Source organism: Phyllostomus discolor, chromosome 7 (genome assembly GCF_004126475.2).
Source record: "Phyllostomus discolor isolate MPI-MPIP mPhyDis1 chromosome 7, mPhyDis1.pri.v3, whole genome shotgun sequence".
Taxonomy (NCBI): domain Eukaryota; kingdom Metazoa; phylum Chordata; class Mammalia; order Chiroptera; family Phyllostomidae; genus Phyllostomus; species Phyllostomus discolor.
Window position 1 is genome coordinate 41,993,276 of NC_040909.2, and position 27,962 is coordinate 42,021,237.

Consider the following 27,962-nt stretch of genomic DNA (forward strand, 5'->3'; position numbering starts at 1 on the left):
TCCCCAGCTCCCGCCCGGCAGCCCCGCGGTCGGTCCCGGGCCGGTGGCCCCTGCCAGCCGCCGCCGGCCCCGCCCCCGGGCACCATGCTGCCCTCGCAGGAGGCCTCCAAGCTCTATCACGAGCACTACATGCGGAATTCGCGGGCCATCGGCGTGCTATGGGCCATCTTCACCATCTGCTTCGCCATCATCAACGTGGTGGTCTTCATCCAGCCCTACTGGGTGGGCGACAGCGTGAGCACCCCCAAGCCTGGCTACTTCGGCCTCTTCCACTACTGTGTGGGCAGCGGGCTGGCGGGTCGCGAGCTCACCTGCCGCGGCTCGTTCACCGACTTCAGCACCATCCCGTCCGGCGCCTTCAAGGCAGCCGCCTTCTTCGTGCTGCTCTCCATGGTGCTGATCCTCGGCTGCATTACCTGCTTTGCGCTTTCTTCTTCTGCAACACGGCCACGGTCTACAAGATCTGCGCCTGGATGCAGCTCTTGGCAGGTAGGGGAGGGGGCGGGGGCGGGACATTTAGAACACGAGCCGGGGACGGGAGTTCCTTCCTTCTAGGACCCTTTCTTGGAGGACTCAGAGACAGATTCTGCTCCTCTGTCCAAAGACACACCTCCTTGGTTGCCCCTCAGCAGCCACTCGTGGTGGCAGGAGGATTCTACGAGAGAGACTCTCTGGGGCAAGGGTCATAGCCCTAGAACTGGGTCTTTGGGGCTGTGTGGTTGGATATGGGCAGACTGCATTCACTGATGGGCTAGCATTATGTCAAGTCTCTGAGGGTCCCTGAGACTCTTTGGGCTGTTTTAGGGGAAATAACTATTATAATGAGGGGTTAATCTAGGTGTGAAAATGTTTTTTTGTTTTTTAGAGAGAATGAGAGAGAGAAACGTCGATGTGTTGTTTCATTTATTTATGCATTCATTGGTTGCTTCTTGTATGTGCCCTGACCAGGGATCCAACCCGCAACCTTGGAGTATTGATGCTCAAACCAACTGAGCTACCCAGCCAGGGCAGCAATTGTTGTTGTATTGAAAAAGCATGAGATGGGGGACTCAAGAGATCTGACTTTGACCTTTAACTTTCTGACATCATCAACTTGGGTGTTTCACTTCTCTGAGATTTGGTTTCTTATCTATAAAACAGTGGAGAGGATTCCAAGAACAAATGGGTGTATCTTGTTAAACTTTGAAGTGCTGTGCTAAGCTATAGGAGGAGGATGTCTATAGTGTCTATTCAGTGTTTGAAATGTGAGTGGTTGACAGAACCTGGCAACTTGGGCCTCCACTGGACTGGTCTTCATTACCCAGCCTCACCCAATGCAAGAAGGAGGGTTCTGGTGCTATTCCCAAATGGGAATGAGTTCCTGGGCCCCTCTGAAATGTTGGCTAATACAGACATCTTACCCAAGAATCACAAAAGGGTCTTTTGGAATAAAAACTGCTGAGACAGTTTTCCAGGATCCATTAAAGTCCCCCATGCCTGTCTGCCTTTCGATCGAAGACAGATTTTGAAGGTTCAGCAAGTTGGGCATTTGCCTAATTGCAGGCAGGAAGAGAGTTGAGCCGGGGAAAGTGGGGCCAGAGGATGGGGGGAGGAGGGCTGATGAAGGCTAGGAAAAAGTTTGGAACCCCCAGGGGTGAGATAGAGAAGGGAAACGTGATGATCATGCAGCAGACATGGTTTTTCAAATAAGTACCTCAAAGTATTCAACAAGTGTTGGCCTCTTCAAAAGAACCTCCCTGGAGGAGGTGTTATATCATTTGCTGATTTTTCTCTTGCTGAAATATTGTAGGGAATTATGTTTGAGCACGAGGTGTGTTCTCTTGAAGGTCATCATTAAGGAGAAACTTCCATCTTCTTTTTTTTTTGGAGAGTACATTTATTAAAGCTGGGGACAGTGAAACAAGGAAGGGCTTAGAATAGAAGAAACAACAGGAGAGGGACTAGGTGGGGCTGCTCTCACTCTCTAGAAGTGTTATAGGAAAAAAATGAGCCAAGATGGAGCTTCTTTGGCTCACTGAAGAGTCAGAGAAAAGATACCTTGACACAGGTTCAGGGGGTTTAGCCTGAGATGAGCTGCCACTGCCCATGTCTCCTCTGGTTACAAGTCTTGTGGGATCCCTTAGAGAGGGAAGAAGAGCGGAAGTGAAAGGTACAGGCATGCTCCCAGGAGGGAGAGTGCACTGAAACCTCCATTTCTTCAAGGAAGATTATGATTTTTAGAAATGATGGAAAGTCACTCAGGGCCAAGTGCAGGAAATATCATGGGTGATCAAAATTGACAATTGGTCACTTGGGATGAAAGCCAGGGTGTGAGGGCAAAATCATGAAGCTGGTTTGCTTCCCAAGAGGACTTCTACAAATGCGGGAGGAATTACCATACCATTGGAAGAACTGCCCAAACTCCAAAAGAAATAATTTGAAGACAGTGTTTATTCAGATGTGGACATTTTCATGGGCATGTTTCACTCCATTCAACTTAGATATGGGTCTTTTAGAATCTTTGAAGAAGGTGAGAAAAAAGAATTGTAGGATATGGGCCAAATCTCTCCCTATTTCCCATGGTACCCAGAAAGTGATTTTATGTATTTCCATTCTATTCTCCTTCCAAAGGCAAGTTGGAAGAATATCCCAGTTGGAACCCCCAATTCCTCAGCCTTAGTTTGGAGCCTGCAGAGGGTTGCTGACCTCTTGGCCTTTAATTCTCTGTAATCCATATGGATTTAATCTTGGGTGGTGGATGAACTGTTCAACAGGCTCCATACATTTATAAAATTTCAGGGATCTTAGAGATCAGCTCCTTCAAACACCACCTTCCCCTGCCCCCAGAAAACCGAGCCTAGAAAAGTTACAATCTTATATAAGTCACATAGCCAGTAAGTAGGAGTAACTAGCCCAGTGCTCTTCCTTGTGTTGCTGTCCCATCCCTGAGGGCTGTTATCAGAGTTGAGCAATTTATTCCATTTTGCTTAGAGATTTCTGAGATCTTTTGGTAAGAAAACTGATACTACTTGCTTAATAAAGTGACACCAGAATAGAAGCCAGAGCACTGGACTATGAGTCATGGTCTTGGCTGACTGCCTGTGACTTATCATGCAGTGTCAAGCTATTGTTTTTAGCTTAAATCTCAATTTTCTCACCTGTACAAGATGGGGGTGCTAATCAATTAGATTAGTGGACTTGAAGTATCTCTTTCCACCCTGTGGTGCTCCTAGAAAACTCTTTCACCAACATCATTCCATTCAGAAAGTGAGAAAATCAGTCTTCCTCAGAGAAACTGCAGAGAAGCAAAGGGACTTTTTGTTTCAGATAAGATTTAGAATGCTTATTGCATGTTTCTTGTTCAAGTGAACTTTTATTCAAGTATTTTAGAGTCTCCCAAGTGCAGAACACTGGACCTTTGAGAAAATACAAAGAGATACTTATTCCTTTGTTCCTCACCTGCTTTGTTATCCTCCTTAAGCCAGGTGCTGCAATGCTGAAATCATCCTGTCCATAGGGATTTTAAGTCTATAAATGCAATCCCTGCTCACAAAAAACTTACCATTTTATTGGATCACTATATTGGTCAGCAGTCTTTCAGTGGCAAGTGACAGAAATCCAACTGAAACTGGCTTGAATAGATTAAAATAAAGAGTGTAGTGTTTTTAATCTCACATAACTTTTTAAAAAAATTATTTTTAATTGTTGTTTAAGTACCTCACATAACTTAAAAGTCAAGAGTATCTGACTTCAGGATTAATGCATCCAGATGCTCAATAATGCCATTCAAACATCTCTCTCTCCATTTCTTGGTTCTTCTGTGTGGCTTATTTTTAAGTCCACTTCTCTCTTGAAGGTTGGTAAATATGACTACTAGTGACTCTGAAATTGCATTGCAATAGCTTAGCATGCCCATTGAAAAGAACATCTGTTACTCATTGGCTTCATCAAAAGTTCCAGGGCTGATTCTCATTGGCTAAGCTTTGGTCAGATGTACATCTCTTTTTTTTTTTTTTTTTAAGATTTTATTTATCTATTTCTAGAGAGGGGAAGGGAAGGAGAAAGAGACAGAGAGAGAAACATCAATGTGTGGTTGCTGGGGGCCGTGGCCTGCAACCCAGGCATGTGCCCTGACTGGGAATTGAACCTGCGATGCTTTGGTTTCGCAGCCCATGCTCAATCCACTGAGCTACGCCAGCCAGGGCCAGATGTGGATCTCTTAATTAATCAGTGTGATTTTGTCTAAGACTTCAGCCACATGCCCACCCCTGGAAACACATGGACTAATAGTGCAGAAAGGTCAATTCTTGGCAAAGGGAAGTCAAATGTAACCACTGGAAGAGTGATACTCTAGGTAAGACATGTGCAGACAGAAGTGGAAACTCAGGGCAATCAAAGAGGCTGTGGGCTTAGTTGGAAGGTGAGGCTTGAGTGGGCAGGGTGTAGATAGGCATTAGGTGTGGGAAAGCATTCTGAATGAAAAGGAGGATCATGGGCAGAGGCACAGAGGTGAAAAAGCCACATTGGGATTCAGTGTGACATCCACATAAGGGAATAATGGGAGGAGAAGCCAGGAAGCAACAATGGGGCCACAATATGGAAGGCTCTCAATACTGAGTCAATGAATTTGGACTCTAACTCTAATCAGTAGGCAGTTTGAAATTGCTATGACTGTATTATTATTCAGGAAAAATAGTTAACATTTTCTAGGCCTGTACTATAGGCTAAACCATTTGCTAAACATTTACAGGCATACTATCATCTAATCCTATGGAGTCGATGCCATTATTGATATTTATACATGAGAAACACTGAACCTTAAAGAGTAAAAAGTCTTTGTCCAGGACACACAGGTGGTAAGTGATGGAGCCAGGATTGTAACAGTCTTTCTGACTCTAAAGCCCTTGGGTTTAGTTAAGGAGCATTAACGTAGAGATCATGGCAGGATATACTTGCCAGAAGAGTTGAAAGCACGAGTAGAGAGGACTGGAAGACCCAGGTGACTCTATATGGAGTTAGGGGTCAGCTTTTCAGGACTTCTCGGGTCATCTGTGCTAACTTTGACCTGACTCTCCCATTTACTGAGAACATACAATGTGCCGCTTCTGTGCTAGACATTTTCACATTCCATTATGTCATTTAATCTTCATCTGTTAAAGTGACTTGCCCAAAGGTCCACATCTAGTGAAAAGTGGAGCTGAAACTTACACAAGTCCAAAAGGATATAGGACCTGCTCTTACCACTGAACGGGGACCCTGGAAATGAATATACAAATTATGAGTTATAGCTGTAAGCTCTATGTGCTCGGTGTTTACCTGTGGGCTGGGTGAGCTTAGCCAAAGGGAGATTGCTGTCTGGAGTAGACCACCAGGTTGGAAGCCCTGATTGAGGGTCTGAGGAGGCAGTGGTTGAAGTACAGAGGGACTTAGAATTCCTGCTCTGCCACTTCCCAGCTGTTTGGTCTTGAATAAGTGGGTTTTCCTCTCTGAGTCTCTGTTTCCTTATCTATAAGCTAAAGATTGTTACTGTACCTATCTCAGAAGTGGTAGAAAGAAATAAACACAGTGACAAGTGTAAAATGGTTCCTGGTGTACAGTAAATGCTCAATAAATGGTTAGTGTTATTCCTGTGACATATTTGGAGTGAAGAGTAGTTGTGAGGGGTCCTTGATGCTCAGGTGAAGAGTTTGGACAGGTGATCAAAGGCCTTGAGAAGTCATAAACTATCAGCCAGAAAGGGTCTTACCAATCAGCTTTGCCCAACTCCTTCACTTTACAGATGAAAATAAATACTGAGTTCCAGAGAGAAGAGACTAGTTCATGGCACAGGGTGACCACCCTCTATCCACGAAAGGGGATGATTCTGACCACAGTTCATTCAATATTGAGTGCCTACTAGCTTCCAGGCTCTGCCTGGTTCTGGAATCACAGTAGAGAACAGAGTGTGTGAGGAGATGGGCTGGATGGTCATCGAGAAGTGAGATCTTCCAGCCTTCCAGATGTGTGTCCTTACTCAGCCGGGGACTCTGGGCTAGCAACAGCAATGACAAGAGTTCCTGTCACTACAGCTTGGAATATACATCTACATTCTTTCCCATTCTTGCTGTTTGTTTCAGGTTTGGTTTAAGAGTTTATTCATCCAAGTAAGTCTTTGTCGATGTGTATGACACTGGCTGAGCACATTGGGGAATTTCTTTTCCTCCTTCCCTCATCTTTCTTCCTACCCCAGCTATCCCTCCCTCCTTTCTTTCCTTCTTCCCACCTCCCTTCCCTCCCTCCCCAACCTCTTCCCTTTTTCTCACATCAGTCATTACTGGACAGCATCCTCTGTGTGTCTGGCACTATGCTATGTTCTGGGAATCCTGATCAAGAGTCCTCACTCCCATGGAGCTCATAGCCTAATGGGAGAGGCATGGAGGAAAACAGATCATCCCATCATGTATGACACTTGAAGTGATTGAGTCACGCAAGGGGTCTTCTGGGGGCACAAAGGGGACTTCTGACATGATTAAGGACAGCCAGGAAAGTCTTTCAAAAAGTGATGGCATTTGAGCTGAGTCTTAAAGGATGGGAAGGAAGAAGAAAGGGAACCAGGCAGAAGAGGAAGCATGATCAAAGGCATGGAGGTAGAAAATAGGCTGCTGTGTTTTGGGGACTACAAGCAATTAGGGCAAGGAGCAGCGAGAGCTGAGATTGGAGAAGGATTGTGGGGCCTTCTAACCATGGTAAGGAATTTAGGCTTTACCTGTAGGCAACAGATAGTTGTGTGGCTGTGTTTTGTTTAAAAAATTTCCAGACATTTATTTACCTTTGGAAAACTTAATATATGCATGTGATTTGAAATTCAAAAGGTAAAAAGGTACACAATCAGACATGTTTCCTTCTTGCCTTCCATCGCTCACTGATCCTCACTGAGGCAATCACTATTACCAGTTTCTTGGGCATCCTTTCCAAAATTCACATAAATATACAAGCAAATGCAAACAAACATTTTAAAACATAAATTAGTTATCTGTTGCTGCATAACAAGTACCCCTAAACTTAATGGCTTAAAGCAATAAGCATATATTATCTCTGTTTCTGAGTCATCAGAATTTGGGGGGAACTAAGATGAGTAGTTCTGGCTCAGGGGTCTCTTGAGAAGTTGCAAGGAAGACCTCAGTGGGGGGCTCTGGCCAGGTTGGGCTTCGTCCCACAAAGCCATTTGTTGTGGGTTTGTGTCCCAGTTAGGGTACATGCCTGGGTTGCAGGTTTGGTCCCTGGTTGGTGGTGCTTTCAAGAGGCAAACCAATTGATGTTTCCCTTGCACAACAATGCCTCTCTTCCTCTCTTTCTCCCTCGCATCCCTTCTCTCTAAACATAAATAAATAAAATCTTAAACAAAAAAATAAAAGACCTCAGTGGGGGCTGTAGTCCTCTGAAGGTTGACTGAAGCTGGAGAATCTAGCTGCACTGAAGTATTGGCAGGAGACTTCAGAATGAGTGGAGAGAGAGAGAGAGACTACACTGCCCACCTGCTTTCTTTGATAACAGCTTTATTGAGCTATAATTCATATGTCATACAATTCAGCCATGTAAGAGTACAATTCAGTGTTTTTTAGCATATGCACAGGTTTTGTGCAACCATGGCTGCAGTCAACTTAGGATGTTTCGTCAATTCAAGAAGAAGCCTCGTGCCCTGACTGGTGTGACTCAGGGAGCTGGGTGCCATTCCACAAGCTGAAAGGTTGCCGGTTTGATTCCTGGTCAGGGTACATGCCTGGGTGGCCGGCCAGGGCCTCAGTTGGGGCGCGTGTGAGAGGCAATTAGTTGATATATTTTTTGCACATTGATGTTCTCTCCCTCTCTTTCTCTCTCCCTTCCTTTCTCTCTAAAAAATAAATTTTAAAATCTAAAAAAAAAAGAAGCCTCATGCCATTTAGCCATCACTTCCTAACTAATTTCTCCATCAGGTTGCTTAGCCTCTAAGCAACAACTAATTTACTTTCTGCCTCTATATATTAGCCTGTTCAAGATAGTTCATATAAGTGGAATAATACAATATGTGGTCTTGGTGACTGGCGTCTTTCAGTTAGTATAATGTTTTTGAGGCTCATCATGTTTGTAGCATGTATCAAATACTTATTCCTTTTTATGGCTGAACAATAATCCATTTTGTAAATAGATCATACTTTATTTACCCAGTCATCAGTTGGTGGCCATTTGGGTTGTTTCCACCTTTTGGCTATTATGAGTATTGCTATGAGCATTTGTGTGCAAGTTTTTGTGTGGACGCAGGTTTTCATTTTTCTTGGGTATGTACAATACCTAAGAGTGGAATAGGTGGCTCAGTGGCAACTCTGGAATTTAAAATTTTGAGTGAAACCCGCCACATTGTTTTCCAAACTGACTGCCCCATTGTACATTACCCCTAGCAGTGTATCTGAGGGTTCCCAGTTCTTCATATCCTCATCAACACTTCTATTATCTGAATATTTTTATTTATTGTTTGGAGAGAGAGACAAAGACAGAGACAGGGAAACATTGATGTGTTGTTCCACTTATTTATGTATTCATTGATTGATTCTCAATATGTGTCCTGACCAGGGATTGAACGGGCAACCTTGGTGTATTGGGATGATGTTTCTAACCCATTGAGTTATCCAGCCAGGGCCTTATCTGACTTTCTGATTATAGCTATCATACTGGGTATGAAGTGGTGTCTCATTGTGGTTTTGGATTTGCATTTCTCTATGATTAGTGCTGTTGAACATTTTTTTCCAGCATGTTTCCATTTTATTTTAGAAGTTGTGTTATATAGGAAGAATATATACATAAATATTATTAGTATTTATCTTTCAATGGAGATTACAAATCATTTTTTCTTCTTGTGTTTTTTCTATGTTTTAAATTTTCTACATATTTACTGTACAAAATAAAATAGAAACTACAAGGAAAATTCAGTGCTGGACTAAGAAATTATTCTTTAAAAGGTAGAACACTAAGTCCATTTGAAACCTGGATATTTGGGGGCATGGAAGGCCTTTTTGATCATAGACTTCACCTTGAGAAACATCATCCCTGAAATCAGTAATCTCTGGCCTCATTATTTCTCCTCTACATTAAAAATTTTTTCAAGAAAAACTTTCTTGGCATATTACAGCAACTGTTACCAGAGTACTAAAAAAAGATTATTGTGAAAGCAATGAAAAATAAATTTTCTAATACACCATAAAAATTAAAAGATAAGCAGCCCTGGCCAATATCAGGGTGGCTCAGTAGGTTGGAGCATTGTTTCATAAACTGAAAGGTCACAGGTTCAATTCCTGGTCAGGGCACATGCCTAATTTGTGGGTTTGGTCCCTGATCAGAGCAAATAGGAGAGGCAACCTAATCAATATTTCTGACATCAATGTTTCTCTCCCTCTCCCTCTCTTTTCCTCTCTAAAATCAATAAGCACGTCCTTGAGTAAGGATAAAAAATTAAAAGATAAACAAAATAGGTTGTGAAGATAATTTTGTTAAGAAAATGTAATTGAATGATGGCTTTACATATATATCTTTATTTATTTGTTTGTTTATTTATTTTTTTTTAGTTTTAGAAAGAGGAACAGGAAGAGAGAGAGATCAGTTTGTTGTTCCACTTATTGATGTATTCTTTGGTTGATTCCTGATTCTTGTATGTGTGCTAGCCAGGGATCAAATCCACAACCTTGGCAAAACAGGATGACACCAACTGAGCTACCTAGCTAGGGCTACACATATGTCTTAAAAGGAGAAATATGAAGTAATCATCATCTCAGTTCAACTTAGAAAGTTGGGGTTATTTAGACAGAAAATGCACTAATCAAAATTGATTTCTAAAGTTCTGAAATGGATTTGAGGCACATATTTGGGCCTTAATAAAAGGAGGTGAAAGTGTGATCATGAACACCTTCATTTTATTTTTATTATTTTTAAAAATCATTTTTTCAATTATAATTGACATAACAATATTATATTTGTTTCAGGTGTATACTACAGTAATTAGGCATTATATAGCTTACTAAGTGATTGTCCCAATAAATCTCCTACCCACTTGACAACATACATAGTTATTATGAATGTTATTGACTATATTCCCTATGCTGTACTTTACACCCCATGACTATTCTATACCTACCAATTTCTACATCGTAATCCTTATACCTTTTACACTAGCCCCTCAACCATCCCTTCCATTTGGCAACCATCAAAATGTTTTCCATATCTATGAGTCCTGTTTTGCGTTTCTGCTTGCTCATTTCTTTTGTCTTTTAGAGATCAATTGTGATATGTATGTATTGCCATTTTATTGTTCTTCTGATACTTCTTGTTCCCCTCTCTCTCCTCTCCTCCTCCCCCTCCCTTCTTCCTCCTCCTTCTCCAAAAGATCCTTTCACATTTCTGTAATACTGGTTTTGCGGTGATGAGATTTTTTAGCTTTTTCTTGTCTGGGAGGCTCTTTATATGCCCATCAATTATAAATAATAAGTAGCGCTTGCTGGGAAAAGTAATCGTGGTTTGGGGTCCTTGGTTTTCATCACTTTGAATATTTCTTGGTCAATCCTTGTCTGGCCTGGAAGTTTCTGTTCAGAAGTCAGCTGACAGTCTTATGTGAGCTCCCTGGTAGATAACTAAGTGCTTTCTCTTCTGCTGTTATAAGATTCTTTTGTCTTAACTTTTGGCATTTTACTTATGATGTGTCTGGTGTGGCCTCTTTGGGTTTCTACTTGCTTGGGACTTTCTGTGCCTCCTGAACTTGTATGTCTATTTCTCTACCAGATGAAGGAAGTTTTCCATCATTATTTTTTTTAAAATTTTATTTATTGATTTTAGAGAGAAAGAGGAAGGAGAAGGAGAGAGAGGGGGGAGAAAGAGGGAGAGAGAGAGAGTTACAGAGAGATAGAATATCTATTTGTTGTTTCACCTTTTATGCATTCATTGGTTGATTCTTGTATGTGCCCTCACCAGGGATTGAATCCACAAGCTTGGTGTATCAAGACAATGCTCTAACCAACTGAGCTACCTAGCCAGGGCCTCTGTCATTATTTTTTCAAATAGGTTTTCAATTTCTTGCTCCTCTTTAATCCAAGATCCCCATGGTGTGAATGTTGGTATGTTTGAAGTTGTCCCAGAGGCTCTTTACATGATCCTCATCTTTTTTGATTCACTGCCTTATCTACTTCACTACTGTTGATTCCCTGTAAATTATTCTTAATTTCAGTTAGTGTATCCTTCATAGTCAGAACCAGTTCTTTCTTGTATTGTTTTCATGTCCTTTTTTATGCTTTTGAAGTTCTCTCTAAGTTCATTTACTCTTCCCCTAAGTTCGTTGAGTATCCTTATAACCAGTGTTTTGAACTCTGCATCTAGTACATTACTTGTCTCCATTTTGTTTAGTTCTTTTTCTGAAGTTTTGTTCTTTCATTTGGGACGTGGTGGTTATGGGAGGATGTGAGTACCACACTTCTCTATGCTGCCTGGTGTTGAACATCTTTTCCTGTGTTTCTTGGCCATTTGTATATCCTCTTTGGGGAAATGTCTACTCACATCTTTTGCTCTTATAATTTTTAAATTAGGTTATTTTTAAATTTTTACTTATTGATTTTTAGAGAGAGAGAGAAACATCAGTTTATTGTTTCACTTAGTTATGCATTCATTGATGCTTGTATGTGCTCTGACTGGGAATCAAACCTGCAACCTTGGCATGTCTAGGCGATGCTCTAACCAACGGATCTACCTGACCAGGGTGAGTTATTTTTCTTTTTATTATTGAGTTGTAAGAGTTCCTTATACACTCTAGATACAAGTCCCTTATCAGATATATGATTTGCAAATATTTTCTCCGAGTCTATTGTGGGTTTGGTCCCCTGTCAGGGTGTATACAAGAAGGCAGCCAGTCAATGTTTCTCTCTCACACAGAAGCTTCTTTTTTTCCTTTTAGATTCTCTCTCTCTCTCTCTCTCTCTCTCTCTCTCTTCCCTCCCTCCTCCTCCCCTCCCTCCCCTCCCTCCTCCTCCCTCCCTCCTTCCTCTCTCTTTAAAAGCAATGAAAAATGTCCTCGGGTGAGAATAAACAATAAAAAATCTCCCTCCCTCCCATTGTGACTGCCATGTGTGCCACTGCATGGGCATGCTCTAATCAGTGACCTATCAGTGGGCATTTGGGTTTACTTATTATATACAGTAGTATGCAGCTTTCTCTTTAAGTCCATATGTATAACATACTTATGGAAAAGTGCAAAAATCACCTGGTCTACAGCTCAGAGAAGTTCTGCAAAGTGACCATGATTATGTAATAGCATCCAGATTAATACCCTCATGTCTCTTTCTAATCAATGCCCCTACAGATAACCACTGTCTTGTTCAAAATGTCAGTAAATGAATCACACTTTTTCTCAATGTTATCACTATGAGATGCACCTAAGTTGTGCAATAACAACACTTAGTTCATGCTCAGGGCTGTATAATATTACATTGGATAAGACTGTACCATTTATTTCTCCTCACAGTGTGAATAGGCATTTGGGTTGTTTCCAGTTTGGGGCTCTGCACCATCTAGCCTCTTGTTTGTGGTGAACACAGTTGCACAGTGCCACTGGGAGCCCACTGGAGGAGAGAATGGCTTGGGCATGATTATGCAGGCTCAGCTCACGGAGGTATTTTGGCAAACAAGCTTTCTGAAGCTTGTGATCCACAGTAAAGGGCCCTATCTAGCCCTGCCCCTCTGAATCCATAGGCGTTTTTCCTTCCCTTGCTGAGGAGGGACCTAACAAGAGCCTGTGGGGACCTGTGGGTGGTGAGGGGGGCAGCTCCTCATTGTGCTTCACTCACACTACATACACTGAGCTTCTGGCCCAACAGAGACCTATCCCTCACAATCCAGCTTAGGGTCTGTCGACTAGAGTCTGGGTGTGAGGGACCCAGGCAAAAAAAAGCATGAGGTGGCACATCAGAGAGGCCATATCAGAGCGAGGGGAGTAGCCCTTATCTTTTGTCAGCTGTGCTAGGCTAATGAAGAAAAATACCACACATACACTGTGCAGTTTAAACAACAGAAATTTATTTCTCATTGTTCTGGAGGGTAAGAAGGCCAAGATCAAGGTGCCAGCACAGTTGAGTTCTGATGAGGGCCTACTTACCTGGCTTTTAGCTGGCTGCCTTCTTGCTGTGTCCTCACATAGCAGAAGGAGAGAGAGCAAGCCTTGGTCTCTCTTCTTATAATGGACACTAATGCCATCATGGATGCCCCCCCCTCATTACCTTATCTAACTCTCATTACCTTCCAAAAACCCACCTCCAAATACCATCACATTGGGAGACTTCTGGCTAAGATGGAGGCATAGGTAGATACACTTTGCCTCCTCGCACAACCAAAAGTAGGGACAACAACAAATTTAAAAACAAAAAGTAATCAGAACTGCCAGAAGATCAAACTGTATGGAAGTCCAACAACTGAGGAATTAAAGAAGAAACATTCATTTGGACTGGTAGGAGGGGCAGAGATGAGCAGCTGGGGTGGAGAAGATGCGCACAAGAGGATCATGCAGGAGAGGTAGTGGGGGGCTGAACAGGTGGTCCAACATTTGTGTGCAGATAAACCAGGAGGAACAACTGAGGAGCAAGACAGACCATGAAACCTAGGGTTCTAGTGTGGGCAAATAAAGCCTTTAGTACTCTGGCTACAAAACCTGTGGGGGTTGGAGTGGCAGAAGAAACACCCAACCTCACTGGAGAGTTCACTGGAGAGACCTACAGGGTCCAGGAACATACACAAATCCACCCACCCGGGCATCAGCACCAAAAGGGCCCAATTTTTTTGTGGGTAGTGGGAGAAGTGGCCACAAGCCTGCAGAGAGCCGAGTCAGCTGCACTGTTCCCTTTTGGACCCCTCCCTCACATGCACTACCACAACACAGCCATGTGGGTTGCCCTGCCCTGGCAAATACCTAAGGCTCTGCCCCTTAGTACATAACAGGCATGCCAAGATAAAAAAAAAAATGGCCCAAATGAAAGAACAGATCAAAGCTCCAAAACTAGAACTAAGCAATGAAGAGATAACCAACTTATGAGATGCAGAGTTCAAAACATTGGTAGTCAAGATGTTCACAGAAATGATTGAGTATGGTCACAAATAGAGGAAAAAATGAAGGCTATGAAAAGTGAAATAAAGGAAAAATATACAGGGAACCAACAGTGAAGGGGAGGAAATCAGGATTCAAATTAATGATCTGGAGCAGAAGGAAGAAATAAACATTCAACTGGAACAGAATGAAGAAACAAGAATTCAAAAACATGAGGAGAGGCTTAGGAACATCTGGAGCAACTTTAAGTGTTCCAACATCTGAATCATAGGGGTGCCAGAAAAAGAAGAAGAGCAAGAAATTGAGAACTTATTTGAAAAAATAATGAAGGAGAACTTCCCCAGTCTGGCAAAGAAAATAGACTCCCAGGAAGTCCAGGATAGTCAGAGAGTCTCAAAGAAGTTGGACTCAAGGAAGCACACACCAAAGCACATTATACTTACATTACCCAAGATTAAAGCTAAGGAGAGAATTTTAAAAGCAGCAAGAGAAAAGGAGACAGTTACCTACAAATGAGTGCCCTTAAGACTATCAACTGATTTCTCAAAAAGAAATCTTGCAGGCAAGAAAGGGCTGGAAGGAAGTATTCTGTCATGAAAGGCAAAGACTACATCCAAGATTACTCTATCCAGCAAAGCTATCATTTAGAATGGAAAGGCAGATAAAGTACTTTCCAGATAAGATCAAGATCAAGGAGTTCATCATCACCAAGCCCTTATTATATGAAATGTTAAAGGGACTTATCTAAGAAAAAGAAGATCAAAACTATGAACAGTAAAGTGACAACAAACTCACAACTATCAACAACTGAACCTAAAACAAAGCCAAAAACAAACTAAGCAAACAACTAGAACAGGAACAGAATCACAGAAATAGAGATCACATGTAGGGTTATCAGCGGGAGGGAGATGGGTGAGGATGGGGGAAAAGGTATAAGGAATAAGAACCATAAATTGTAGGTACAAAATAGACTGGGGGAACTTAAGAATAGTGTAAGAAATGGAGAAGCCAAAGAACTTATATATAACCATGGACATGAACTAAGGAGGGAGAATGCTTGTGGGCAGTGGGATACATAGCGGAAGGGAATAAATGGGAGAAAAAAATGGGACAACTGTAATAGCATAATCAACAAAATATGTTAAAAAAACAAATGCCATCAATCACTTTGGGTGATAGGGCTTCCACATATGAATTTTGTGGTAATATAATTAAGTCTTTAGCAAGCTTCTCGGGAGTCTGCTCAGGGACAGAAAGCCCTGGGGAACATCCAGTCTAACCACCCAGTAATGAGTGTTAGCTGTGGTGTGTCAGGCATGGCTGGGGCGATGAACAAAAATAGAGGCCTCCTTCTAGGAGTGTTCAGCTCAGCGGATGTCCTTCAAGGATGGTGTAATGGTATTATAATAAAACTATTCAAATAGCTAAGTGTAAAATGCATCTTTAAAAAGACATATAGATGAAGGCATAGGTAAACACAGCTTACTTCCTCACACAACCACAGCAAAAATTACAACTAGACTACAAAACAATTATCACCCAGAATTATCAGAAAATCAAGCTGTATGGAAGGCCAACAACCAAGGAATTAAAGAAGTCACATTCATGTAGACCAGTAGGAGGGGTGGAGACACGGAGATGTGTGGAGAGGTGTGGAGACAGAGATGTTGAATATATGGTCCCACACCCACGTGTAGCGGATAAAAATTGGGAGGGATACCTCGGGAGCAAGGGATCCCAGCCCTGCATTAGACCATCTTGCCCAGGGTTCCAGTGCCAGGAAGATAAGTTCCCATAACTTCTGGCTATAAAAATCAGTGGGCGTTGGGGCGGCAAAGAGAACTGTGGGATTCTCAGAAGTCTCCTCTTAAAGGTCCCGCAACAGACTTAGGATTCACACAGACTCACTCCCTCTAGGCTTCAGCACCAGGGTAGCAACTGAAAGGGCACCAGCAGCATACATGGAGAAACTGAAGTGTCTGGCATCAGGGAAAGTGCCAGGGGACAGCTTTCTCCTGGACAAAACTCCAGAGGCAAGGCAGCAGCATTGTCCCCTTCCTGAACCCTCCCCCACACACAGCCGCAGAGAGTGGCAACACCACATCAGAGACTCCATCAATCTGGTTTGAATGGGTTGACCTGTCCTGACAATTATCTAAGGTTCTGCCCCATTCAACTTGCCAGTGTGCTTTTCTAGCATAGGCCATGCCACTAACACAAGAAGTCAAAGCAGCTCTACCTAGTACATAGAAACAAACATGGGGAAGCTGCCAAGATGGGGAGACAAAGAAAACAAAATGGAGATAAGCAATCTGTCAGATGCAGAGTGCGGGAATTAAGAAGTACAAATTGGTAGGTACAGAATAGACGGGTATGTTAAAAATGGTATAGAAAAAGGAGTAGCCAAAGAACTTGTATGTATGGCCCATGAACATGAACTAAGGAGTGTGGGGAGGGGGATTGCTGTAGGCAATGGGGCGTACTGGGTAGAGGGAGGCAAAGGAGAAAAAATTGGGACAACTGTAGTAGCAAAATCAATAAAAAAAAAGAAAAAGAAACTGCCCTGGCTGGTGTGGTTCAGTAAATCGAGTGATGCCTGTGAACCAAATGGTCACCAGTTCGATTCTCAGTCATGGAGCATGCTTGGGTTGTGGGTCATGTTCCTGGTTGGGGGCTTGAAAGAGGCAACTGACCCATGTTTCTCTCCATCTTTCTTCCTCCCTTCCCCTCTCTCGAAAAATAAATAAATAAAAATCTTTAAAAAATTATCTCAAGGCACATTTATAGCACAGGTTCAAAAACAAAAAAACAAAAACCAAAACACCTGTGTATATTTTCTCTTACTAATTCTTTACCACTTCTTAGTCTCATCCTAATTTTATTCCCCAAGCTCAAGTATTATCTTTCCTTTTAGCTCTCCTTTCACTTACTAATTCTTAAAAACTTAAGATCACGCTGCCTTGTGTAGCTTGGTTGGTTGGGTGTTGTCCAGCAGACTGAAGGGTCGCCTGTTTGATTCCAGGGTGCGTGCCTGGGGTGTGGGCCAGGTCCCCGTTTGGAGACATGTGAGAGGGAGCCAATTGCTGCTTCCCTTGCACATTATTGTTTTTCTGTCTCCCTTCCCCTCTCTCTAAAAAGAAATACATAAAATCTTTAAAAAAATAAAGTTTAAGAGCATCTCACGACCTGACAGGTGGAAAAGGATTGGACTTGATAAAATCATTTTATTATAAAAGTAATACACGCAGATATTAAACACTTTCAACAGTACAGGAGGGTATAGAATGAAGAGTAAGTGCTCTCTCCTTCCTTCCTCCCAGGCTTCTGTATCCTTCCAAAGGGGGAAAACCGTCATTTCATACACATAAAGCAGAACCGTGTAGGGCACAGGAAAACACTGGCTATATGTTGATTTGATAAAAATTATGACTGCTGGCTTCAGTAGACAGCATGTCTCAGAAACCTCGCTGTGTCAGTCCTTATAGAGCTACCATTCTTTCTAAATGTTGCCAGCATTCCATAGTTATGGACATACTTTTTAAAAACCATAGATGGGATCACACTATATAGACAATTCTGTACCTTGATTTTTAAATGACTTATTATATCTTAGAAGATTTTCTATGATGACACAGTTGTTCTCCATTTATTTTAATGTCTATGTAGTGTTCCATGGTACATATACATTATGCTTTACTTAACATTTCCTCTTAGTAGACATTTCAGTTTTTTGTTATAAAAAAGGAAGTTCAGTAAGCACCCTGTACACATCCTTTGGGTACATGCACAAGTTTAGCCATAGGATGCATTTCTGAGTCAGAGATAAGTGCATTTACGACTTCGACTTCTATGGACACCACTGTTAGTTCTCCACATGTGCTACCTTCACACCACACTAGAGCCTATCGCCATTACAGTGATGACAGCGACCACCCAGTCTGTCTCTGGCCTTGATATCGCCATTCCTTTGATGACAAAACTGAGGTTCTGAATGGTGAAGTGACTTGCCCAAGGACACACAGTTAAAATTTTCTTTCCTAAGGCATACACATGATACCAAAATTCAGAAGGAAAAAACATATCAGTTAGGACTAGGCTTGGCTGTATGCCATAGGAAAACCCCAAATAATGGTGATTTAATTACTCTCAGTTCTAGTCTCTTTGTAAAACCAGTGCCCAAGAGTTAGGCAGTCCAGAGATGGTATAGTAGCTCCTTCCAGAGCTCTGCTCCACCACTCCTGGAGTATAGCCCTTACCCTCATTCTGAAGATGGCTGCTAGGACCCTACCCATCACATCTGCATTCCAGTCAGCAGGATGGAGAAATGAATGAAGAAAAGGGCAGCAAAGGGCATACTCTAGCATCCTTATAAATCTGTTTATAACACATAACAGATACATAACACATCTGAAGGCATTTTTATTTAGTCTCGTGGCCTAGTTATCCAGCTGCAAATAAGACTTGAAAATGTGGTCTTTATTTTCCTTTTTCTAAGGGTTTAAAAATTTTTAAATATGTTTATTTATTTTAGAGAGAGGAAGGAAGAGATACATAAATGTGAGAAATATCGATTGGTTGCCTCCTACATGCATCCTGACTGGGGACCAAACCTGCAGCCTAGGTGTGTGTCCCGACTGGGTATCAAACCCCCAGCCTTTTGCTTATGGAACAGTGCTCCAACCAACTTAGCCACCCAGCCAGGGCATGGTCTTTATTTTCAATAGACAAGTTCTCAGCTAAAAATTGGGGCTCTGATGGTAAGAAAGAGGGGATTAAACAGATATTGTAGTAAACTATTGGTTTATGTCATGGTTATATGTAAAAATTCAGCTTCTACCCTCAGCAGTCATTGTTAACATGTCTTTTATTTCTGGAAAACCACTCTGCTCTTTTGTTCAATATTTTTTCCCCACTTGGCCAAGAGTTGCCATGACCTGCCTCCACATTACCCTTAATAATTTGCCAGTCACCTTCTGTCATTTGATTCTCACAAAAGCTCTGTGGAATGAACAGGGCAGATGTCATGACTTCCACTTTACAGGTGACAAAAACTGAGGCCCAGGGAGGTGGACTGATTTTGCCCATAGTTGTGCACAAAAGAGACGGAGCTAAGCCTCCTGCTGAGGCAGTACAAGGTGGACCGTGTTTCATAACTTTGAGGAAAAAGGCTCCGTTTGGTGCTCGTGTGTCTTTAACTCCTTTCACACAGGCTAAGACTTTTAAATGAGGGAGCAGCCCTCAGGCTCAGAGCATTTGGCAGGCAAAGCGTGCAGCTAGAATCTAAGAACATTGTTTTGGTTTCATTATACTTATATTTACATAAATAGTTCATAAATAGTTTCCTTCTATTTATGGCAAATAATCTTGGTTCCTTTTCCTTGACAGTGTAAATCTTACTTTGTAAGTAAATGCCTCTACTTTAAGAAAATGAATCCATTCAGAGAAAATCATTAAGTAAAGAACTGCCTCAGTTTGAATGCAGATCCCACCCTTTCCTAACTGTGTGATGTTGGATATGATAACTTGGTCCTTCTGAGCCTCAGTATCCTCATCTGTAAAATGAGAACAATAATTATTCCCACCTCACAGATTTTGTTACAAGGTTAAACGAAATCGTGAATGTTGGGAGCTTAGACCCTTGGCACATAGTTCAGCACTCAATATTATTTGCTAGCATTATAATCATGTTACTAATAATATTAATATTTTTGATCTCAATTTTGTCACACGTCCTGACTTCTTGGAGCAGGGAGACATGCCCCGTCCCAGGGCCCCTTCCCCTGTACCAGTGGTTCTCAACCTTGGACAGTTCCGTCCCCCAGGGGACATTTGGCAATGTCTGCAGGCAGTTTTATTATGACTGGGAGTGCTGGTGCCACTGCCACGAGGTGGGCAGAGCCCAGGGATGATGCTCGACATCCCACAACACACAGGACCGACCGTCATGCAGAATCATCAGGCCAAGCATCAGAAATGCTGCAGCCGAGAGCCCCTACCCCATGCTGCACCCTGCATTTGTGCCTGTGCCTTGCTTGAAGCAGCCAGTTCTTCAGCAGCGGACTATTTTCAAAAGAGACTTGAACTTGGACTCCACAAAGAACTCAGCGTTACCATCCTCATCCAGCAAATGGGGGTGGGGAAGGCTGCCTTGCTCCTAGTTATTACATCACCTGGTGGTTGAGCCTGTTGGTCACTTCCCTGGTTTAGGCAGTCCCTAGTGGTCTTTTCCGATCTTCCCTGGGGTCCAGGGAAACCCATTGGGTTTGCTTTCCTTCATTCAGTTGATTTCTGATGTTCCCCACTCCCAGAGTAGCCTTTGGGGCCACACACTCACCGACTACGCAGAGCAAAGGAGGCAGAGACAGCGAGAGAGGGGGAGAGGCTCCCCTGCCAGCATCCTCTGAGCACCCTGATATTCAGGGCCTCAGCCCCTAGCCTGATTTCTTCCAGGCACTGTGTGTGCACTTGATTTTATTCCTCCCCACACACCTCTGCTCCCTACACCAGAAACCATGCCTGCCAGTGTCCCCAGCACCCTGCGCAGCGCACCCTGCCTGGAACTCAGAATTTGTACGTGAAGTGAGCAAAAGGAGAGCCAGGGAAAGGAAAGGGCCAAGGGACAGATACAGAGAAGGAAGAGAGAGATGGGGTGTTGAATAAATGTTAAATGCTGAGAGATCTAAACAGAAGAGGAAAAGCGCGAGGGTGGACACAGACTCGCCCAAGATACAGGCTAGCCTGAGAGAGGGGACACGGGGATGTGAAGAGACAGGTGCAGGGAGAAACATGAGAAGGGTGGAGAAAGAAAGGAATGGAAACCCGCTAGGAGAGAGGGAGAGGGAGAGGGAGAGAGAGAGAGAGGGAGAGAGGTGAGGCAGAGGGAGAGAGACAGAGAGGACGACGTGCAGGCTCAGAGCCAAGAGAAGAAAACCTCGCTGAGAGAGGCGCGCGGGTTGCAGAGGGTTCTCTCTGACCCGCGGCAGGAGCTGCAGCGGCGCGGCTGGGAGCTCTGGAAGCTGAATCGATTTCTCTCACGACTCGGAACGCTCCCCCTCGCAGGAGAGGAGACACCGAGAGGGTGGGAGAGGAGGCCGGAGGCCGGCTGGGTTTGCGCTCCAACCAGGATCGTTCCTCTTTCTTGCCTCTTGCTGGCGGGTGGAGAGGGATGGGGTGGACGTGCGGGAGCGCACCCACCCGCGGAGGGTGAAGGGCTGCGCCGAGTCCGCTTCTTCCCTCTCAGCCCCGCCCCCCGCCCGGCCTCACCCTGAAGTTTGTTTCTCTTCCCCACTCCAATAGGAGCAAAGTGTCAGGGTTGTCTGGGGAGACGGATGGGTCAAGCTTTCTCCGTAGGTTCCTCCTCTTTTCCCGCCGAGCAATTAATTGCCAGAGCATCCCAGGGCTTAGTCCTGAGCCTTCTCTCCAGTTTCCGTGATGTCCAGCCCCAGGGATCTGCGTGCTCACAGCTCCCGAAATTACATCTACAGCACTGATCTCCCACCCGCACCCCAGCTTCCCTCTCTATTTGGGTGTCTAAGGGCATTTTCTAACTTGTTGAATTCTTTAACTCGCCCATCTCATCCTCGCCTCAGGCCGTTTTGCACTTGCCATTCCCTTTGCAGGAGCGCGTTCCCCAGCCCTCAGGTGGCCAGGTATTCCACGGGGAGAGGAAAGGCCTGTGAAGGAGGCCAGAGGAGAGGAGGGGCGGGGCCCAGGAAGAAAGAGTGTGAGCGCGATGCTGGGGATGGGCCCTGGGGGCGCGCGGAAACACAGGGGGGCAGCGGGGACTCGTCTGTCGCACGGAGGGCGGGTGAGGCCCCAGGAAGCCAAGCGAGAAAGGGACAGACAGAAGGGCCTCACCTCGCTGTCAGGCAGGAGCCTGGGACCTAGGGAGGAAGGTGGCAAAGCCGAGGGTCCCCTCCTGATCCTGGGGACTAGACGGGGCTCATGGACAGTGGGCAGAACTGACCCCCCACTTTGTCATCGCTGTCATCTGATCCCCAGTTAAACACCCAGTGGGCTGGTGTGGGACCTTCGGGGCTCAGACGCAGTAGCGCAGCCGCTGGCGGGACCCGCAGACACTAAGAGGGCGCCGTCGAAGCGCACTGTCACAGCGCTACGGGGGGCGAGCGCAGAGGTCACAGCCTCTGGGCCTAAGGAGCCTGCTTGGTTCTGATTGGTCGCGTGGGGCGTGTGCCCCTATGTGAGCCAATCAGTTGTCAGAGAAATGCAATGTGCTGATTAGCTTACATTTGAGTCCCACCCACTACGCTGAACACTGGGAAGAGCCCCAGAAATTGACCAAAGTGGGTCACGAAACCCAGAGGGAGTAGGTGCCAAGTAGGGAGTAAGCCGGGGCCCGTTGGGACTCAAACGCGTTGAGTCCCTTTTTGGCCTTGCCCCTTCTCCCCTCATCTGAAACCAAGCCATCTCCTCCCCAATTATTTCCTTATTTGTGATTATTATTTTAATCAGTATGACTAGTTTTGATAATAATAATTAACAGAGCCAGGGTCAGACCCTATAGTTCTCACCCCAGTCTGTTCTCTGAGCACAGTACTCAATGTGTGAATGAGAATGCATTTCCAGCATCTTCATGGGAAGAAAAATGGCGCTCAATAAATACTTGTTGAATGAACGATCTAAATAAATAGTGATGAAGATAGGAGAGGGTAAATACGGCCAACATGCTAAAGGGAGCTATGGGGGTGTCCATGATTTGCTATTTTCTCACATTTCCGGAAGGCTTCCTGGAGAAGGAGTTGCTTTGGTGGGGCGCGAGAGGGCATTGTGCGTTCTGGAAAGCTTCTGCTCTGCGAGGCAGTAGGTCATCCCAGGCCCTAGAGTTTCTGGAACCCACAGGAATCAGTTAACAAGATCTTGGATTGATGAGCGGAGTGAGGAGGGTTCCTGGGTTCCTCGGGCTCTGGGAAGTAATCATCCCCTTCTCTCTTCCTTCCTGACCGCGGCGGGGCTGGGCCTCGCGCGCCCTCAGCTCTGTGCCTCGTGCTGGGCTGCATGATCTTCCCCGACGGCTGGGACGCCGAGACGATCCGGGACATGTGCGGGGCCAAGACCGGGAAGTACTCCCTGGGGGACTGTTCGGTGCGCTGGGCGTACATCCTGGCCATCATCGGCATCTCAACGCCCTCACTCTCCTTCCTAGCCTTCGTGCTGGGCAACCGGCAAACAGACCTGCTGCAGGAAGAGCTCAAGCAAGACAACAAAGGTACGTGCGCTCCCGCTTCCCGTGGGCGGCTGCAGGGTCGGGGGTGGGGTCGGGGGTCGGACCTGCGCTTTCCCGGCAGGGCAATTTCAAAGTCAACAGTGAGGCAGAAATTGGGGATGGTACCGACAGTACGACCACCTAGAAAGCAATCTGACCTATCACTTAAAGCCAAACATCTGCGTGCCTGTGACCCAGCAAACCCACCTGTGAGCATAAACCCATGAGAAACGAGCAAAAATGCTCTTGGCAGCGGTTTGAAGTTAGAAGACAACTAAAAATAATCCTAGTGGCCATTCACAGAAGGATGGATAACTAAATGGTGATGCATTCACATCACGGAGTAGTTCATAACTGAAAATGAATCAACTTCAGTATAGAAACAGAATGGGTGCACGCTGAAGACATACCATTGGGGCTGGGGAGGGGGCAGGTCAAGTTCCAGAGGATGACACGGTAAGATTTATTTATTGATTGATTTTAGAGAGAGCGAGAGAAACACTAGTTTGTTGTACCTCTTACTTACGCATTCATTTGTTGATTCTTGTACATTTCCTGTCTGGGATCAAACCCACAACCTTGGCTATGGGAATGATGCTCTAACCAACTGAGCTATGTGGCCAGGGCCAACACAGTGAGATTTTTATTGAGCTCAAAAACCAAGCATCACTAAGCAATGTGTAGATTAAACATACACATATTTAGGGTAATACTGTTCCTTTTTTTAAATCAAAGAAATGAGAAATACAAACGGTAGAATGGTGGTTGCATGTGTTGGGGTGGATGGGGAAGCCAGGAGCAGGAGATGGCAGACAGGTAGGTGGGCACAAATTACTGGTAGGCTGATAGTTCTTGAATTGTGCTTTATATCTAGTATATTGCATATGTTGTTATTGTATGTATCAAGTAACATTCAAATACAATGAAGAAAACTTACACATAAGACCAGAGCCTCAAGGGTCACCACTGTTGTCATGCTTACCTGTGCATCCTCAAACCTGATCTGCCTCTTCACAAAACAGAGTGGCATTAAGAGCTGCTATGACATAAGACAGGTATCATCCTAAACAAACCCCTCCTCAGATCGCTTTTGGTGCTGCACTCTGGAGCATGTGATAAAGATCTCTCTTTATCATTTCATGCAAAACCGCCTTGCCTTTTTTATCCAGTGCTTAGCATTGCATAAAATAAAGGAACTGTACTTTTTTCATTCTTTTAGGGGCTAATAGTGAGGCTTCCAGGCTTTTACTATTACTGGCGGTGCTACAATGAACATCTTTGTCTCTGTCATGTCATATACAAGTATCTTCTTGGTGTCTTTCCAGAAGTGAAACTGTGCATACCATTGAAATGATAGTGCCAGATCGCTCTCTACGGGAGGGTCGGCCTTCTGCCCCAGGGGCCCACCCTGCCCGCTGAGCAAGGGGAGACACTGTATGGCATCAAAGCACAGACCCCTGTCTGTCTAGGTGTGTGTTCCCTGCCCCAAGAAACAGTCATTTTTGTAGTCACACTCTTCCTCGAGCTATTAGCGTGAGCTGGGTCTATGTTTAGCACTTTCCATTATTATATTTATCTCTTGGAGTTTCCCATCTATAAAATAGAGAACATGGTGGTGAGACTGTCTCATTTGGCAGGAGGTACTTAGTACTGTGGTGGAACCCTTGGACTGCGAAGGCAGATTATCTGTGCTGGAAGCAGGCTGAGCTAAGAAGTGACCACCTCCTTAAGCCTCAGTTTCCTGCACTTCTCAAAATGAGTGTGGTGAGAATGTATTACCTTATGGAGTTGTCCTGTGAGGAATAAAAAAGATTATGCCTGTAAATGAGCATGTGGTGAATGCTCAGTAAAGGCAGCCACTCCTTACGACTCGTCAGGCAGGCATCAGGATCACCATTTTACAAATGAGAAGGTCAAGGTCTGGAGAAATTCACTCACTTGCCCAAAGTCACCTAAGTGGTGGAGCCAGAATTTGAGCCCAGTTCCAAGTCCAAAGGCCAAGCTATTCCCCACTCCTACTCCCTTTTCAGGCCTTCCTGGGCTGCTAGCTGCTAACCTAAGTTCTGAGCCTCCTGCCCCTGGACACCCTGATCCCCTGTGGTTTCTGTGGTCTTGGTATGAAGTCAGGGCCTGCCCTCTGGTGGCAGGATCCAGAAGTGCATGTCTAAGCCATCTACCCTTTCTATAGGCATTTGGTCTGGGATGTGACTGGCTTGAGGTAGCCCCACTGGCATCCTCTCCTCCCTCCCCAAGAGCCCTAATATCTCAGTGTTAAAAGTAACATCAGGTCAAAAGTTAGAAAAATTAAACAGAAAAAGTAGAGAAATTAAATATATTAAATGAAGAGAAGAATTTTAATAAATTTTCAAATCCTATTCTAATTTTTCCTGAGATTTTCCTATATGCCTGCCTTATATACAACTTCATTGTTTTATAAAGTCTAGACATTCTTTTAATTAATTTTTTACTTCAACTAGATAGAGTTGTGCCACTATAACATTATAAGACGTTCAATGAAAAATACATCTAGTATCAGAATTATATTAAATTGTCAGAATTTACTCTCCATTTCATTGGTCTCAGGTATATATAAATTCCATCAAGGGAAAGGATGAGAAATGTTGCCACATCAAGATAAAATCAATACTTTTCTAAATATCCTGTGATCTCCTTTCCAGAAGTAGGAATTAAAAGCACTGAGGAGTCAGATGCACTACCGTTGCACTATGAGGTTGACCATTCAGATATACAATGGAATGCTACTCGGCCATAACAAAAATGAGAAAATCATGCTAAGCAAAATGTCAGACAGAAAAGTTAACAACCATATGATTTCACTCATGTATGGGATATAAAACTGAAAGCAACAAATGAACAAACAAGAACAACAAACAAACAAAACTCATGGACACACTCAACAGGATGGTAGTTACCAGAGGGAGGAGGAGAGGTGGGGGTGTAGGAAAGGCTCAAGGAGGTGAGATATATGGTGACAGAAGACTTGACTTTGAGTGGTGGGTACATGATGTAATATACATATGGTGCAAAATCAAATTGTAAACTTGAAACATACAAATTTTATTACTCAATATCACACCAACAAATTTAATTAAAAAAGAAAAACATATAATAATAAAATGATGTATGTTTAATGGTGGTGGAAAAAACACCCAGAAATAAAGGTGTTCATGGGAAAGAAGCTCCTGTTTAGAATTTGAGGTCAAGATACACACATTCCAAGATGTAACTGCATGCAGCCTGGTCTTGAGGAGAAAATATGTAGTGTCAGCTTAAGAAGGATACAGGTATAGTTCCTAAATGAGAAAAGGGAGGACAGGAAGACCAACCAGCATTTTACCACAAGAGAGAAATCCCCAGGTCAGGGGACAAGGAAATAGTTCATTCTTAAAGACAGAAAAATCTGGCTCTTCCAGACCAGCTCCGTCTCAGAGATACAACACATGTCATTTTGTATTTTATAATAGCCACATTAATAAAAGTAAAAAACAAAATCAGGTAAAACTAATTTAAAAGTTCATTTTCATTTTGTATATCTAAATGTTGGGATTTCAAACTATAATCTTCACAAAAAAAATTAAAGAGTATTGTTGCTTGTTAAAAAAAAAAAAAAAAAAAAAGTAACATCAGCATCCAGGGATCTCCATCCCTCACTAAGAGCTTAAGATGAGTGAATTCAGTTCTAAGCCAAAGACCTCTGATACAGAAGTAAAAAATAGTATAAATTGGTGTAATTTCCAGCAGGTAATATGTAAACACTGTGTTGAGTCCTTGACTGGCATTCTTTGTGTCTCCCTGGCCCTCAGAAGCACCTTGTGAATGAGGTTGTTCTGCCTGACTTGCAGACAGGGAAGTTGGGACTCAGCAAGGTCCACTGGCCCGCTCAAAGCCATCCAGCGGGTCAGAGGCCTGGGTGGGATTTCAGAGCCTGTGTAGCTCACCCCTCCGCCAAGCTTTGCCCTGAGAATGGACCGAGGGGAACTCCAATGCCCTGGTGGTCTCTGACTTTCTCCAATTCTCTCTCTCTCTCTTAGATTTTGTGAGTTCTACAGTAAGCTCCGTGTTGCGGCCAGGGGGTGATGTCTCCAGCTGGGGAGTCCTTCCCTGTCCTGTCGCTCACTCACAGGGACCCTGAAGGCCAGGATCACAGCCCAGGAATTGACCTGCCCTCTGCGTGTCCCATCTCTTGGCCTCTCACCCTCCATTCAAGCTAAGGAGGGAGGATCCCAATCTCGGACTGACTTCTCACCTGCTACCCACCTGCCAGCTCCAGACTTTGAAGAGTTGTTGGGGCTGGGTGTGGCCTGGAGGAGGGGAGAGGTCCTGCAGACTGTAGCAAGGCCTGAATGTGCCCCTCCCTCAACTGACCTAAGGGAGCTGGACATCCCTTGGGGTCTCCTCCCCTCTCCCCACCTGGCCTGGGGGCTCTGCAGTCTCCAGGGGAAGGAGGCGCTGTGATTCCAGTGCCCCAGGCTCTCTCAGTCTGGGAGCTGCTGCCTGGCTGTATCCTTGCCTCCTCTGGTCCCTCCTCCCAGAAACTTACTCAAGACACTGCCCCAGGGCTACCAACTCTTTCCTCCCCTTTCCTTTCCTTTTTCCTTTCCTTTTCCTTTCCTTTCCTTTCCTTTTCCTTTCCTTTCCCTTTCCTTTCCTTTTCCT

The 27,962-nt window shown here is 44.2% G+C and overlaps 1 protein-coding gene across 1 annotated transcript; it reads left to right on the forward strand.

Annotated features, from left to right (window-relative positions):
• On the forward strand, positions 1–27,962 carry LHFPL4 (LHFPL tetraspan subfamily member 4). The gene is given in 4 exon segments (XM_028518392.2): positions 1–424; positions 427–489; positions 23,055–23,288; positions 27,338–27,962. Coding segments are annotated over 4 exon segments (738 nt in total). The 5' UTR covers positions 1–84; the 3' UTR covers positions 27,439–27,962.